This window comes from Triturus cristatus, chromosome 11 (genome assembly GCF_964204655.1).
Source record: "Triturus cristatus chromosome 11, aTriCri1.1, whole genome shotgun sequence".
Lineage (NCBI taxonomy): Eukaryota > Metazoa > Chordata > Amphibia > Caudata > Salamandridae > Triturus > Triturus cristatus.
In genome coordinates, this window is record NC_140594.1 from 813,659,582 (window position 1) to 813,674,614 (window position 15,033).

At 42.1% G+C, this 15,033-nt stretch overlaps 1 protein-coding gene and 1 long non-coding RNA gene across 4 annotated transcripts in view; one reads left to right on the forward strand and one right to left on the reverse strand.

Moving 5' to 3' along the window:
* LOC146785475 (phospholipid scramblase 1-like) overlaps positions 1-15,033 on the reverse strand; it is a 454,376-nt gene that overhangs the window by 127,782 nt on the left and 311,561 nt on the right. Inside the window, exon 6 of the mRNA XM_085634540.1 lies at positions 5,299-5,522. Within this exon, the coding sequence (XP_085490666.1) occupies positions 5,299-5,522 (224 nt within the window). The remainder of the gene's footprint in view (positions 1-5,298; positions 5,523-15,033) is intronic.
* The window catches only part of LOC146785476 (uncharacterized), a 119,558-nt gene that overhangs the window by 4,871 nt on the left and 99,654 nt on the right, over positions 1-15,033 (forward strand). For 2 of the 3 annotated variants that reach the window (XR_014970664.1, XR_014970666.1), the window contains exon 5: positions 262-355. The exons of the other annotated variant lie outside the window; for it this stretch is intronic. This is a non-coding gene — a long non-coding RNA (uncharacterized LOC146785476). The remainder of the gene's footprint in view (positions 1-261; positions 356-15,033) is intronic. 3 annotated transcript variants of the gene reach the window in all.

Consider the following 15,033-nt stretch of genomic DNA (forward strand, 5'->3'; position numbering starts at 1 on the left):
TCCAGGCAACCTGTAGAAACATTTCCAGGTAAGACACGAGTTTTGCTTTTACTAACTGCAGCCATTCAGTAACTCTTCAAATCTTTCCAATGTCAACTCCCCCCATTTCTGATTCTGTGTTTAAAACCAAAGCTTGAAGGGGAACCCACATAGTACTGAAAGTATAACTCTTTTGGTCGCATATATCGTTGATGCTGGCAATGTTCTTCCTGTTTGTTTTCAAGGCAACATTTTGACCATCTGCAAACTGTTTTGATTTAGAAGCAAGAGAACTCGGATATGGGTGCACTATATCCAGGAGTAGAAGATAGTGATTGCTTCTGATTCTTTCTTACACCTTCATATCAACAATAAGGTGAGATTAATTGCCATGTAGTCAATAACACTTTCCCTCTTTACAGATCTGAAGGTAAATTTGGAGGGATTGTCTGACGGAGTTTGGCCATTAAATGGACTTATACCTCCCTTGACTAGAATTTCAAAGTTAGATTGGCCTTTCCTTGTATGAATGCACTGCTCTTTAGAAAGTGAAGGAATATTCCATACCCTGTCTTTGCTCTTTATTGTGGAATTCAGCATTAAGGTCTGCATTTTAGAATTAAATTTACCACACACTATTGTCCAATCATTTTTGACAGTGCAAGGCCCTCCATGTATACTGTTTATTGGCCTCTTTATTGGATCCACCAGCCTTTGCTCCATAAGCTGTTCTTTAAATAACAGTGCATCTGGTTTGACTAAGGCCCACCCACCTGGAGGAAAATATATGTTCAATATCTTAAGGTACCCTGCCTGGTTTCGTAGCTAAATAGTTTGTATGTTCTCATTGGTTTTGGTTTAAAGCATTAATAGCCAGTGAGGTTTAAGACCCAGATAGTCAAACCTCCTATGGGTATGCCTTTTTTTAGAGGGTGAATGATTTTTTAGCTATCCAACCAGATCAATTATATCAAACGCCCACGTTTCTTACAAACAGCAGTTGTCCAGTTGTTTTATAAAACTCAACCAGTCCTTATCGCCCATTTTTCGACTTTCTGCCTGCTATGTTCTAAAGTAATACTTTTAGGCGTCCTGATGATCTGATTATCGAATAAGTGATTCTGGATTTGTCCTATAAACAATTAGCTGATTGATCTCATAATGTGGGCCCTTGTTAGTGAAAAATAATTGCAAGTATGATTTGAAAGAACTGTTTGTTGTTGATTTTCTGCAAATGTAGACACTTCTTGAATTTATGGTAAGTTGTTCGCTATACAGAATTTCATTTTGGTCAATTCGACTCACAGGGGAAGAGGTTGGAAAGAGCTAACTGCAGCTTTCAGGGTTGGATTTATGCTTTGTTTAAGCTTTTGTTGATTGGCCAATGTAATTGAGCTCAGCTACTTTAAGAAACTGAAGAGGTATGATTCAGCTTTTGGTGACTCTGAACAAACTCCCCATGCTTTCAGCTGGTTCACTTGCGTGAGGATTTTGTTGTTACTTTTATACTGCCAATACTGTATGTGGGGAATTTTTTGCCTCTTTCTTGCAGGATCGATTCCACCATATTGAAGTTGAGTTTGGCTTATTTGGTTTTCTTGGCTTAAATAGGTTTTATGGTTATCACCCTCAGTACAAGATGGCAACTTTATGACTTCAACAGTTGATATGTTTTCCCCATTTTTGAATTTCCAGCTGGGCTGAGTGAATCGACCTGTACCCAGTTGGCACTTGGTTTATGTGGGAATGGAGAGTACATGCTTTACAGCACAACAGTCCTGGATTTTGATTTGCCAATAAATCACTTTGATCAATTTTGATTTCTTTTTAAGGTGATTGCTGTGACTTTAGTGATTCTTGAGACTTTCTCTATTTAGACGGTTGCATAATATTTTGAAGTGGCTGTGATAAATTTGGAGGAATAGAAGAAGGTTTTGTTATTTTTACAGCACCTGCTTTCGATTTCTCCTATGAACTTTTACATTACGTATTTTCCATTTCCTTTGTACATTTTATTAAGGGTGGGCGTAGTTCGCGAAGTAGCACTTCGCGAAGCTACGCAAAGTGAAGTTCGCACTACGCGAGCTACGCGTAGCACTTCGCGAACTGCGAAGTAACATGTTCGCACTGTGCAAGATGTTGTTTTCAATGATTGCACAGTGCGGACAAGCAACCGGCACTGTGCAATCATTGAAAATGGCATCTTGCACAGTGCGAGCTGTAGTTTTCTGCTGCTCGAGAAGATTTTTACTCGAGCTGCAGTTTTCTCAACGCGAACTGGTAGTTTCTCATCGCGAGCGGTCGCGAGCATACGCGACCCCTCGCAATGAGAAACCTGACCTTCTCGCGTTGGGAATCTCGCCGGGAGGTTTATTTTCCATGCTCGCGATCGCGAACAAGGAAAAAGTCTCGCCAGGATGTCATTTTGCTTGCTCGCGGTCGCCAACTTGACGTTGAGGACCGCGAGCAAGCAAAAAATGACCGCAGCACTACGCAACACTACGCTACGCGTGTTCGCACTGTGCTACGTGCAGTTCGCGTAGCGCGAAGTAGCGCGAACTTCGCAAACTACGCGAGCGTAGCGTAGTGCTTCGCCCAGGCCTACATTTTATTGGAAGCAGATGTTGACTCACTGTTGAAAGTGTGATGGTTTAACTGAACCGAAGTCTGTTGCATGGGTGATGCTGCCTTAGGGATTGTTGTCGGGTGTACAGGTGCTGTTTCATGGCCAATAGATCGTCTGGTTGACAAATTATGCCTGCAATCTTCTATAATGCAATTTATAACCTTCGGTACTTCCAGAAATTTTTACAACAAGGGAATACAACTTTGGTTCTCTAGTGCTCCTTGGTTTAAGTTTGTATTTACATTTTCCTTTACGTCTTCTTCGAACACAGACATCCTGGGATCGATGGTCACTATGGGAGTTGTACATTCAAATTGGGATCGAGTTTTGGAGACTATATTGTAATCACATCTGCAATTGTGTCCAAAGTTTTGCACATGAACTTCATGATACTCAGTATCGGTTGGTCCAATCAATGGTAATTTGATCGATATATATTTGTCACCGTACTAGTGTCAGGACTTTCGAATTTGATAGAAGAGATAAGCCTTGATGCCACAGTTGGAGAGTTTGCTTTTTGACTGCAGGAGTTGGACAGAATAGGCTCTACATTTTAAATACTTTTGTGAGTACTGATTTTATGCATCTTGGTGGTTTTTCTATAATGCCTAAATCGGAATGAAAACTTTAAAAATTTAGTTTGTCAGGAGATAATAAAACAGACATCTCTAGAGTTTCTTTAGATTCTCCCAAGATATTATTGTTTAGCAATCAGGGCCAGATTTATGTTGGAGTGAAGTTTCTGATTGTATTTCTGTAAGATTTGTTCTGTCATTGCTTTTGCTGATACTTTTTTGTATGCCTCTGCTTCTGAAGATAGTGTAATTTGCAATGTTCCAGGGAAACTTTCTACTCCTTGTGGTTGTGGTGTCATAGGTAACCAGGAATGAATCCTCAGGTGTATAAACTCTGTGATCCTGATGTAATTAAGTTGGCGAGTTGACGTGACTATTGCTATAAAAATCATTATAGTATTTATTCGACCAGGACTCCTAGTATCAAATGGTGATAGAAACGGCCGTGCTGATTTTGGTTGCAATCTATGGAAATCGTTTTTGTGCCAAGCTTTTTAATGTTTTTGGGTTCCGCTAGCACTGTTTGTGTGCGCTTTTTCCCATCCATAGGTTGGTCAGCATAATCAGTATTGTGCATGGTCGTGTCCAATGGGATGGTCATAACCAGCTCTTGTTTTCCCGTGTTGAAGGCTGTGTGCAACTGTAGTCCTAAAATCTTGCTAGGTGCATTATCTATGACCACCACTGAGGTCCATGCTGCAAGTAACTGGAAAATATCCTCCAGACATTTTCTATGGCTGTTTGTTGGGCATAATTGATCAGCCTTTGCTCTTTTTGCCTTTATTTCCCCCTTTGTTTTGCACATTATGCCTACACAGGAAAGGTCTAACCCAAGACAGCACAGGAAGGGACTGCTGATTTATAGATGATCTGCTTTGCTGTTTTCATAGAGAATAATGAGTGTAATGAATTTGTCAAATGACAGTCATTCACCCCTGTAATATAAGCTATGTCCGAGGATGTGCTCCTTGTGAAAGTGCAAAAAGCTGTCACTCATAGTGAAGTTAGCCTGTGACTGAAGCGGGCTGGCCAGTTGCAGCATGCTGCATGGTTTAGTAGGTGGAAGAAAAATGTGAATGACACAACAACAGCCCTATTATAAGTAAGTACATGATATATATACTTTTAGTCAAATCAAACGTTCTTGGCTACCTCCAGACCATAAAAGTAAATACCTGAGCACCTACATAATTGGCGGAGCCTGTCACTTACAGCCAAAAAAGGCTATTTACAAAGTATTGGTGTTTGAGACTCCCCCGACCATTCCCAAGGCACAGTCCAAATGTGTTTCAGAAAGATGTGAACATCTGCAGTGGAAAATCTGCTACCATAGACGTTCTGGCTTTTTTACATCTAGGCATCTCTTATGTGTGTCAAAGACAGAAAACACATTATGAAACTTTGGTGCACAGATTTTCAGAGTGGCAGATAAAATTATATGTTGCTGTGATGACACAATCTTTTACAGCAACACGTGTGCTTGGAAACCATTTGTTGTAACATGGTGGCCACGTGTGGAATTATTGTGGTGGTGCAGTACATTTAGATCAACACTGAACCATTAACTAGATAGGGGTTGCCATTACCAGCATTCGACTGAAATATTCAAGCCTCCACAGAAGACTGAAATAGCTTGTTAGTGAGTGTACCGCAATGAGTAGTATTTGGGGAGACTATAAACAAAAGTACTAAATATCACCAGTAATCAGGGATTGTGCTTTGTCTGACCAGTCTGGCCAAAACTTAAAACCAACTTCTAAAAAAAGTCTCATGAACCATCCCTAGTTCAGATGTTAATTGCTAGTTTGGTTTGTACATATGTTGTATATTTTGACTTTTATATTTATTCACATATATTTGCATGATGTAAACGATGGATTATTTTTCTGCATCTACATCTTTGAAACTCAAACCACAAATCTGAACAGTTCATTCACAGCAGAGCAGGCCTGGCTGTAACAACTGGGGTACTCAACATTCATTTCAAATTTGGGAGCATTTGTCACAATGTATTTTTTGTATTTAACTGTCCTTTTGATCTTGACACTGGCAAAATACATAGCAGAATATACACCCAGAAAAATGTGCAACCTCTGAAGAAAAACAAAAACCCCTTACCTCTTGTAAACAGCAGGCGCAAGGACAGCAACTGCAGCATCGATAAGGTCTGGACACTTGCATAACTTCGCGACCCGAATTATCAATAATTGTTATAATGAAGGGACGTGCTGGTCCACACCAGTGCCGGGTGCAACAGTCGGTTTGTTCTGCTGCAAAGTAGATTTGTTGCCCCAAGCTGTTTTTGACGACATATTTGTTGTTTGTTTCAAACCCTGTTAAGACTTTAAAGATTTAAAAAAAAAAAAAAAAAATCAAGCTAATTTTTTTGTATTCAAAAAAGGTGTTTACCTTTTTAAGACTGGAATAACAGTCCAGCTGTCTACAAAGCCTATTGTTACCAACTATATGTTCCCTCCTCCCCAAAGAGTACACCATCTCACCTACTGGCTGGCTGAGTGCTTGTGCTGCAGTGAATTCGGGACTATTTTACATCTTAAAAAAACACTAAATATTCACATCCTTAACTTCAAACACGCATTAGGTACATAAAACAAATATATATATTTTTTTCTTTGTAGCGAACTTTTTCGTTTTTTTTGGCATCTCACAAAGCAGATACCACAAGATATTGGATCCACTCAGGGATTTACTCTAAGCTCTGTTTTAACACGTTCTATTCCATATAGAAATTAACAGTTTATGTCATTATAATCGCAAACATTGTAATATCTTCATCCCAGCACTTGAAGGGAACGTGGAAGGTGACTAAAACCAACGAGCTCACTTTATTTTTAAGGCTCAGTACATCCTAAACAGTTTGCTTAAAATTCGTAGGTCTGGTGAAACATTGCTTCGTTTTTATTTACTGAGGAACTTTGCCATTTACTGCCAGGGCCGTAGCCAGGAGCATAGGTTTTGGGGGCCTGGCCCCCGTTTTGAAAACTACATAAACGGATTGAACAGAGGCTTCACGAGCAACCTTGATTGGGGTCATACGTACAGGGTCTTCAACCCCCCATTGGTGTTTTTGAGATATACTGCTAAGCATGGCATTTTCTATTGTATATTTCAATCGTGCTAATATTCTCCTGGGGACATTGTTTAAAAAAAAGATGTGGAGATGGTGGCTACATTTCAACACACAGCAATTATTTTCTATTGTATTTATAGATTTACATATTTTTCTCCCATGCAGATTTTTGAGTAACTACATGCAAATGATAGCATTTTAAGCACATTCGTCAAATATGAATGTAATGCATCTTTAAAACAAAGGATAGTTGGGGTGGCTTTAGCTTCTTGATTCCTTGCTTGAGAAACATGCTGTTTGTTTTTGAGAGAATCCCTTTTTCGTTTGGTGTCTTACATTGTTAACATATGAAAATGGGTAATAGGAAATGTGAAAATAAGAGTTGCGCATGGTACTGTCAAAATCACATTGCCGGCTTCCTCTCCCGTTCTCAACATTCTAGTCTCTGTAATCTGGTCTTCTCTCAACCCCCATCACAATATTGGTCCATGTACAGAACCTTATTTTTGAGACACACCTTGTATATAAAAACCTATTCATTGCAAAGCCCTCTACTACTTCCTATAGCAATGTCTGGACTTTATCAAATACCTTAAAAAATGACATTTTAGATTTCTCCCCAGTGGAACCTACTGAAAAATTCAGTTTTCTACCTTGCTCACTCAAAAATTCACAATTGAGATTCCCAAATTGGCATATATTTTGTAAGGGTGGGCGGAATTTGCGAAATTGATTTTCGCAAATTATGGCGAAATTGCACAAAATCTCCGCGAGCATGCAAAACTTTCGCGAAGATGCGGAGATTGCTTTTCCCGCCAGTTCGAGATGTGTTTTTGCGTGCTCGCGGGGAAATATATCTCCAACTTGCCCATGCGGGCGCTAATGGGCGCAGCCATCTTGCTCGCGATGCTTATTTCCTGTTCGCGATCGCAATAACATGTTCGCGATCGCAAACTCTCGCGGGATAGCGCGACCGGCTACCAACAATCCAACATCTTGTGGCGCGCGCAAACGGACAGGAAAACTCATCGCCGAACACAGGGACCCGGTAAGTCGCAACCGCGCACGCAAGAATGCATTTTTAAAGCGCGAACAAGAAAAATACTTCCGTTTCGCGGCAGGTTGCGAAAGTTTTGACATTTTCACGCTCTCCGTGGAACGTGAAAATGTCAAAATATCGCAAATTCTGCGAACGGAACGAAATTTACCACCCAGGCCTAATATTTTGTCTGTTAAATGTTTGGTCATTGATGACTTGAGGCCCAAAGGCAGTCGGTGTATAGAAGTGACAGTGTTGCTGTCATTGGATGAGTATTAAGCTGTAACTCCATGATTCTGCTTAAAATATACAGACTACTCTGCAGGCTACCCAGTCAGATATGCACAGCGTGCAATAAGGTCTCTAGTGCATGAACTGAATGCATTCTGCATGTTGGACTTGGCCCTTTTTGCAGGGTCATCCCTGAACTTTTTGCCTTCCTCCTATATTTTATCTGACCTGTTGATGGCTTTTTTATGACTCGGGGCACTTTATCACTGCTGACCAGTGCTAAAGTGCATATGCTCTCCCTATTATAAATTGATGTATGAATTTTGTGATTCCATGATTGGTTGGTTTGGTTTACCAGTCAGACCCTAGTACAATGCACCAGGAGTGCCCAGGGCTGGTAATCCAAATACTGCTGGTGGGCTTGCAGCACTGGTTGTGCCACCCACAGAAGCAGTCTGTAAAAGTGTGTCTAAGGTCTGCCATTGCAGAGCCTGCGTGCAGTCTGGTACTGTCATGCTGACTGGGCAAGTGCACCCACTTGCCAGTCCCTAAACCTTCCCTTTTCTTCATATCAGACACCCCTATGGTAGGCCCAAGGGCAGGGTGCATTGTAAGTATAAGGTAGGACATCCCCTGGTGTGTGTGGCATGTCCTAATAGTGAATTACAACCATTTTCGTTTTTCACTATTGCAAGGCTACCTGTTCTCCATAGGCCGGAATGGGCAGTTTGATTATTACATCTTATAATCCGAACTGACTCAGGGAACATGGTAGAAATTCGAATTTAGTATGCCTGAACTCAGAATGATAAAATGCATCTTTTAGTGAAGTTGGTTTTAACATTCTGTGTTTGAAAATGCCACTTTTAGAAAGTAGGTATTTTCTTGTCTAACCATTCAAACCTGCCTCTGCTAGGCTGTGTATTCCTTGTCTGGAGTTTGAGTGACAGGGCTGAGGAATTCCAGGAGACAGGGTGAGGTAGCCCAGTGGTGAATAGAGAGATCTGCATCTAGATGGGAGGGAGGAGTTGCACCTAGGACTTGAATAGGGCTGTGCTTTCCCTCCACAATGCTGGCTCCACCTCCTGTGGTGCGTCTGATGTCTCTGCCCTGCACTCTGAAAGGAAAGAAGGAGTCATGTAAACAAAGTGCTCCAGGACTGACCAGAACTGGTTTGGACTAGGCAAAGGCCTTTCTGCCTTCAGAGAACAAAGGACAACTTAGTATAAATATTGGGACCCCAACCCAAGAACTTTAGATCACTTTGGGAAACAAGAAGAAACCTGTGCTGGGGAGATGAACCAAGAAGAAACTGAAGAGAGACTATCCCTGAAACTGGGGGATTGGCCTGCAGTGGTTGCCTACTGCCAAAGAGAGGAGAAAGGAACTTTGTGTGTACTTTTGCTCAACTTGTGAAGGATCTCCAAGGGCTTGGAAAAGAGCTTGCCTCCTGCTAAAGTCTCAGGGACAACAGACTTCAACCACCAGTTCCCCAGAGATCTTTGGAAGTGCCTGCTGCTGTTTTGGGCCTTCTGAGGGACTGCGTGTCACAAGGAGCTGGAAGCGCGACTCACGGAGAAGAAGCGTGTCGCCGTCGCAGCCGCTGCCGTCGCATCACTGAACAAGGGTATTGCCGCTGTAGCTGTCGCATTGCACCGCATCACGAGAAGCGCCCCGCAACACCGAAGAAGCATGTCGCTGTCGCAGCCATCGTAACTGACGCATTGCACCGCATCAAGAGAAGAGTCTCGTATCGAGGAAGAAGCGTGTCACTGTCGCAGCCGCTGCCGTCGCATCTTCGATGATGCCGCTGTAGCTGTCGCATTGCACCGCATCAAGAAAAGCACCTCGCATTCAGGGAGAGGCGTCGCGCCGTCGGAACTACGGCAGTTATCGCATCAAGCGGAAGCATCTCGCAACGTCGGAGAAGAGTGTCGCCGCCAAAGCCGCTGTCATCACATCACTGAAGAAGGGTGCCGCCGCTGCAGCAGACGCATCGCGTCGAGTCTTCTCGCACCATCGGAGAAGCGTGCCGCATCGGGAAGATCTTCACGTCTTTATTTCTTTGCACCAAACTTTCATCGCATCAACATCATTGCAACACTTTTGTTGCCCCACGAGTCTCATCTAAAGGTACATTGACTTAAAGTGTTGAATTTAAGAGCTAAAGAGACTTAAGCTAACTACTACCATTTTTAAGTAACAGTATAGTGGATTTTTGGCGTTTATGGTCTTGTGTTAAATCTATATAAAGAATACCTATTTTTGATATAAAAAACTTGTGTGGTGTCCATCTGTAATGCTTTACACACTGCCTCTGAGATAAGCCTGTCTGCTCGTGCCAAGCTACCAAGGGGGTGAGCAGGGGTTATTTTAGGAGTGTACCCCTTTACCCTGACTAGAGGCGAGGGTCCCTATTTGTCACAAGTGCATACCTGTGCCAACTAGAGACCCCCAAGTCTAACACTGCAGATATACGCAAGTGTGTACGGTCTTTGGCCAGATATATATATATATTTCGGACCAGAATATGCTGTTATACTGTCCGTATCTCCAAATCAGGACTCTGATATATGCACATTACATACTTATATTCAACTTTAGGACGAAAGTACAAGAAATAGAACAAAAATGTTCTTCCCTAAATAGAGGAAACACGACCTTCAGACAGACATATTGGAACAAATACTACACACATTCACTGTCTAGAAAAACACATTGTAATAAAGTCTGCAGAGCATTGTGTCACATTCTAATGCAGGCACCATCAGCAGACATATATCCTAGTGGCACCCTGGAAACCTATATGAAGCCAATCACAAACAAACAAAACCTTAATACAGCAGATGGTGCTGACTAGCAACCATTCTGCAAGAGGCTATTGTTGACAAGCTCATTGACACAGAAGGCTTGAAAAATAACCCACCCTCTATCACAAAGAGCTTTCTGGAATGGCCAGAAGACCAGGGTCACTAGAAATGGATGGGCTGTCTTATCATTATTAAACCCATCCATTGCCTTTGGTTCAGTGCATAACCATACATGGGTACGAAGATCTCGGTATTTAAGGACCTTTTCTCGAATGGATCTCCTCTAATCTCTCAAACAGATGAAGCATCATCTTGGGCCCGCTGTCCTCTTCAACTAGTTTCTGCAGTAACTAGGATGGAACACAATGTTTCTTCATCTCTCCATACCACAGTCAACCACGGAAACTCATCTGATCCTTCGAAGAGACCTGTTATAGCCATGCAGTAGACATCCATGGCATCTGGAAGCTCAATAACCTGACTTATTCACCTCTGCCCTAGACCACTGCCTCCAAACCATGGAAAAAGAATACTGATCAACCGCCTGAAATGTAACTCATCAAAAACGATGGGAAATTGGAAAATTACCAACCTATGATTATCCGGCCTCTTGAACTGGATCATTTCTAATAGCATGCACAAAATCTAAATTTATTATAGGCACTGGTATGTCACTAGTGAAGAAAGTTACAGAAAGTGCTGGCACCATCATGCCAATCCTCTGCCACTTATCTTTCACCTACGTGCCACTCAGAAAGTCTATGCCACCATCATCTTGATACTGTTCCACCTGGGCTAAGCAAACTCTCTCTCCATTCCATTGTTCAAGAAAATACACATTGGTGTCACATAACTGTCTCTTCAGAAAGCCAATCTCAAGAATTTACTGCCAGCAAAGTTAATAAATATACACCATCACCTGGCATGCAAAGAGAAAGCTTTACAAAAAGATGTCTTCCATATTGCAAACACCACCAAACCAGTTCCAGACCTTAACAACAAAAGGAACAGAAGGTAGAATCAGCTAGCCACACATAACTATTACTAATTCACCATTCACTTCCTTTGATGATAAAGCATAGCTACAAGTTCACTTTGACATGAAAAGCGCACCTCTCTGGTTCTCATGTATAATAGAAAAATCTCCTTCCACATAGGCAACACTATAAAACCAAACTCTACGAACTTAGCACAATAAATGGAGTAGTAGTATAAAGTTCAAATCTAAGGATGGCAGACTCAATCATTCATCATTGTAAGGTCAGTAAGCTGAGTAATTTTAACATCTTCTATTTACATTTACTATATCTAGAAAATGTGTTATATAGAAACACATTTCTAATATTTATCATTAAGGGAAAATGTATTTCTAACACAGGGCTAAAAACAATTTTAAACATCACTTTCTCCTTCATGTGGGTTAAAATGTTTCCCCTCTTTGAATTGGCCCTATGGATCCCCCAACCATTCTAAGGATCTGTCACCTGATATAATTGCACACACATTTGGTTAGTCTGCTCCTGCTGCCAAGGAGAGGAGCTTCATTTGTCTTCCTGAGAAGTGGTTCTCAGAATCACTTAGCATACTAGTCCCATAGAAAAGGCTTTTTAAGAGCAAAACTAATAACTGTGAAATGTGGTTGCAGAAAATAGAGCAACGTAATGCAGAATTCACTGTAGTCACCTATAGAATGACTATCCATTTGAAGGCCTATAAGTCACATCGGGTCCCTATGATATACTCAAACAACTTTCTTATTTAGTGTAAATACTGAAGACTTACAACATATTGCAGTCACTTCCTCTAATTCTGTTTGATACTGATAGGTTATTGAACAGAGACAGTCCACCTAACTTAAGGTGTTCCATGAACAATGAAAAACAGGTAAGGCCTGAGATAATTAGCATTATTTCCTCCCAGGAACCAAAGGATCAACATGGGTGGTGACCCTTCTGGTTTGCGATTGGGGCACCAATGCTTGTACACTGATCCATGTACATAACTATAAGAATTTGGGTTACTGGTTGAAAGGGGTGCATCCGACTTAAGCAGCAACCCAAGTCCTTATCGGGTGGAGTCACAAGCAAACCCCAAATGAACTTGTGCTCAACCCTCTGCTATCTCGGCAAAGAGCACTCAGGCTTAACTTAGAAGCAATGTGTAAAGCATTTATGTAGCACTTCAAACAGTAATACAGTGAAAAAAACAAGAAAAATCTCAAGCCATTGTATAAAAGTATAGAACACATTTTAATAAATAGCTCACAGCTGAAACAACAAAAATCCAATCAGTGAAACTGGAGCTATACAAGTTTAAAGATTTAAGTGAAAATAGCACCAAAAAGCACAAAGAGCCAACTGTGGTTATCTGGATGGGCTGGACTGGGACTAAGTCACAACTTCATGCAGACACTGATGGAGCGCGGGCCTACTACAGGGACCCAGTTAGGCCCACTGAGCAAGAGGAACTTTAAATCCTAGTTGCAAAAAGATGCGGAGTCCTTTGTTGAGGATGCACCATGTAGCAGAGGCAATGTGAGGTGCAGCGGTGGTTCCAAGGAGCCGTGAAGTGCGATGCGATGTTCTTGTATAAAAAATGAGCCATGCCCCGGCAGTTCTGATGGGCTGCGTTGGGTCAGGTGATGTCCTTGCTTCGGGGAAGACCACGCAGCAGAGGGGATGTATCAACTCCAAGGGCGATGCGTCGAGCAGCAGAGGCGAAGTGCTGGGTCTTCAGGAGATGTGCCTTAGAGGGGATGTGTCAGTTCTGCTGAAACCATAAATGAGCTGACAGGGTATGTTCAGGCCTACTTTTGGGGATCCAGGACTGGGAGGGCACCGCTTGGGTAGGAAGACTCACAGACGACACAGTCCAGGTGATGGGATCAAGGTTGTTAGAACCTTGTTCTGTCCCTGAGACTTCTGATTAGGAGGTCAGTCAACTAGCTCCTGGAGTCAATCTGGGGTCCTAGGTTTATAAATGCAGGTCTACTCTTTCTCACCCAGGCAAGAAGGCAGCAGGTCATCACAGTGATGCAGCAGTCCTTCCGGGCAGCAGTCCAGCAGAGTTACAGTCCTTTCAGCAGCACAACAGTCCTTCTTGGCATTGTCCTCAGGTCCAGAAGTGTACTGAAGAGTTGGTTCTAAGGGTATAATATGTATACATGGTGCCCACTTTGAAATAGAGGAAACTTCTAGAGCTTTTCACTCCCCACTTAGATTTCAGGCATCACTTTCCTCCCTGTCTTGGCCCCAGCTTGTCTGGAGTCACAAAAGGCCTGTGCCAAACTCCATTGTGAGAGTCCTTATGCAGTGCTTTTGTGATGTGCAAGTGTGGTAATTGACAGATACCCCCTTTATCAACTCAGAGTGGCCCATCCTGCCAACACCTATCTTCTCTTTGGCTCATTGTCTGGAAGCAATACACAAGGACCAATTGCCAGCTTCACCTAGTAATGTGACCCTGGAACAGTGGCTACAGGCAAAAAAAATTAAAGAAAGAAAATGCCAACTTTCAAACAGTGGAAATGGGAGAGGAAGGCCTTGCTGCAGGGAAAAACTAATTTAGGAGTTTTTTACTACCAGGACATGTAAAACGTAATAGTACATGTCCACCTTTCTAAATACACTGCACCTTGCCCTTTGGGCTGTTCAGGGATGACCCTGGGGGTGACGTATATTGATTAAAACAGAAGGTTTAGGCCTGGCAAAAGGTTTATGTTGTCAGAATGGCAGTTTAAAACTTCACACACAGGCTGCAATGTCAGATCTGAGACATGTTTAAAGGACTACTTATGTAGGCAGCCCAAGCAGTGTTGCAGGGACACTTCAAGCATTTAATATACATGTCTTGGGCACACGTACTACCATTTTACCAGGAACGTACAAGTAAATTGAAAATAAGCCAATTGGGTGTAAGTCAATTTTACCATGTTTTAAGGACAGAGCACAAGTACTTTAGCACAGGTTAGCAGTGGTAAGGTGCGCACAGTATTAAACCCAACAATAACAGTTTCAGAAAACAGGAGGGTGAAGTCAAAAAACTTGGGGGTGACCCTGCAGAAAGGGCCAAGTCCAACAATAACAAAAATTAGTCTGCTGTTTCCTGACATGTTCAATTGTGCTGCACTATGTAGAAACAGTAGTAACTGTGGAAGGTATATAACAATTAATGCTTGGACTGGGGCTGGGGTTTGCTTGCATGGTTGTTGTATACAGGTGCACATATGGTTTTGCAAATGCGTCAGCTCAGTCAGGTCTTCATAAAAATATTGCAACTTTCTCTGTTTACTATCCATTGCCACTGCCATAGTCTGTAATGGTGCAGATGCTCTGATCTTCATCTCCTTTTTGTGGATGGAACTGGAGGTTCCACATGATCATAGAAGTTTTCTCTCCTTCCAAATGATACTGTTCATCAAGACAGGTTTTTCTAGCAGCATTGGTAGTAATAACATGCCTTTAGTTGCTAATGCAGTAAAAAGTGACCCAGTGACACGAGAGCTCACTTTGTGGTCTCTCGCTTCATTTCCTGCTGCTGTTGATTTGTCTATTTCTGAACACTGCACTCACTGAAAAAATTTGTGTCCCCACACAGTTTTTGGTCATGCTGCACAACAATATTTTGGTCACGTGCTAAAACCATGCAGTTTTACCACATGTACAAACATTGATAGTGTGGGG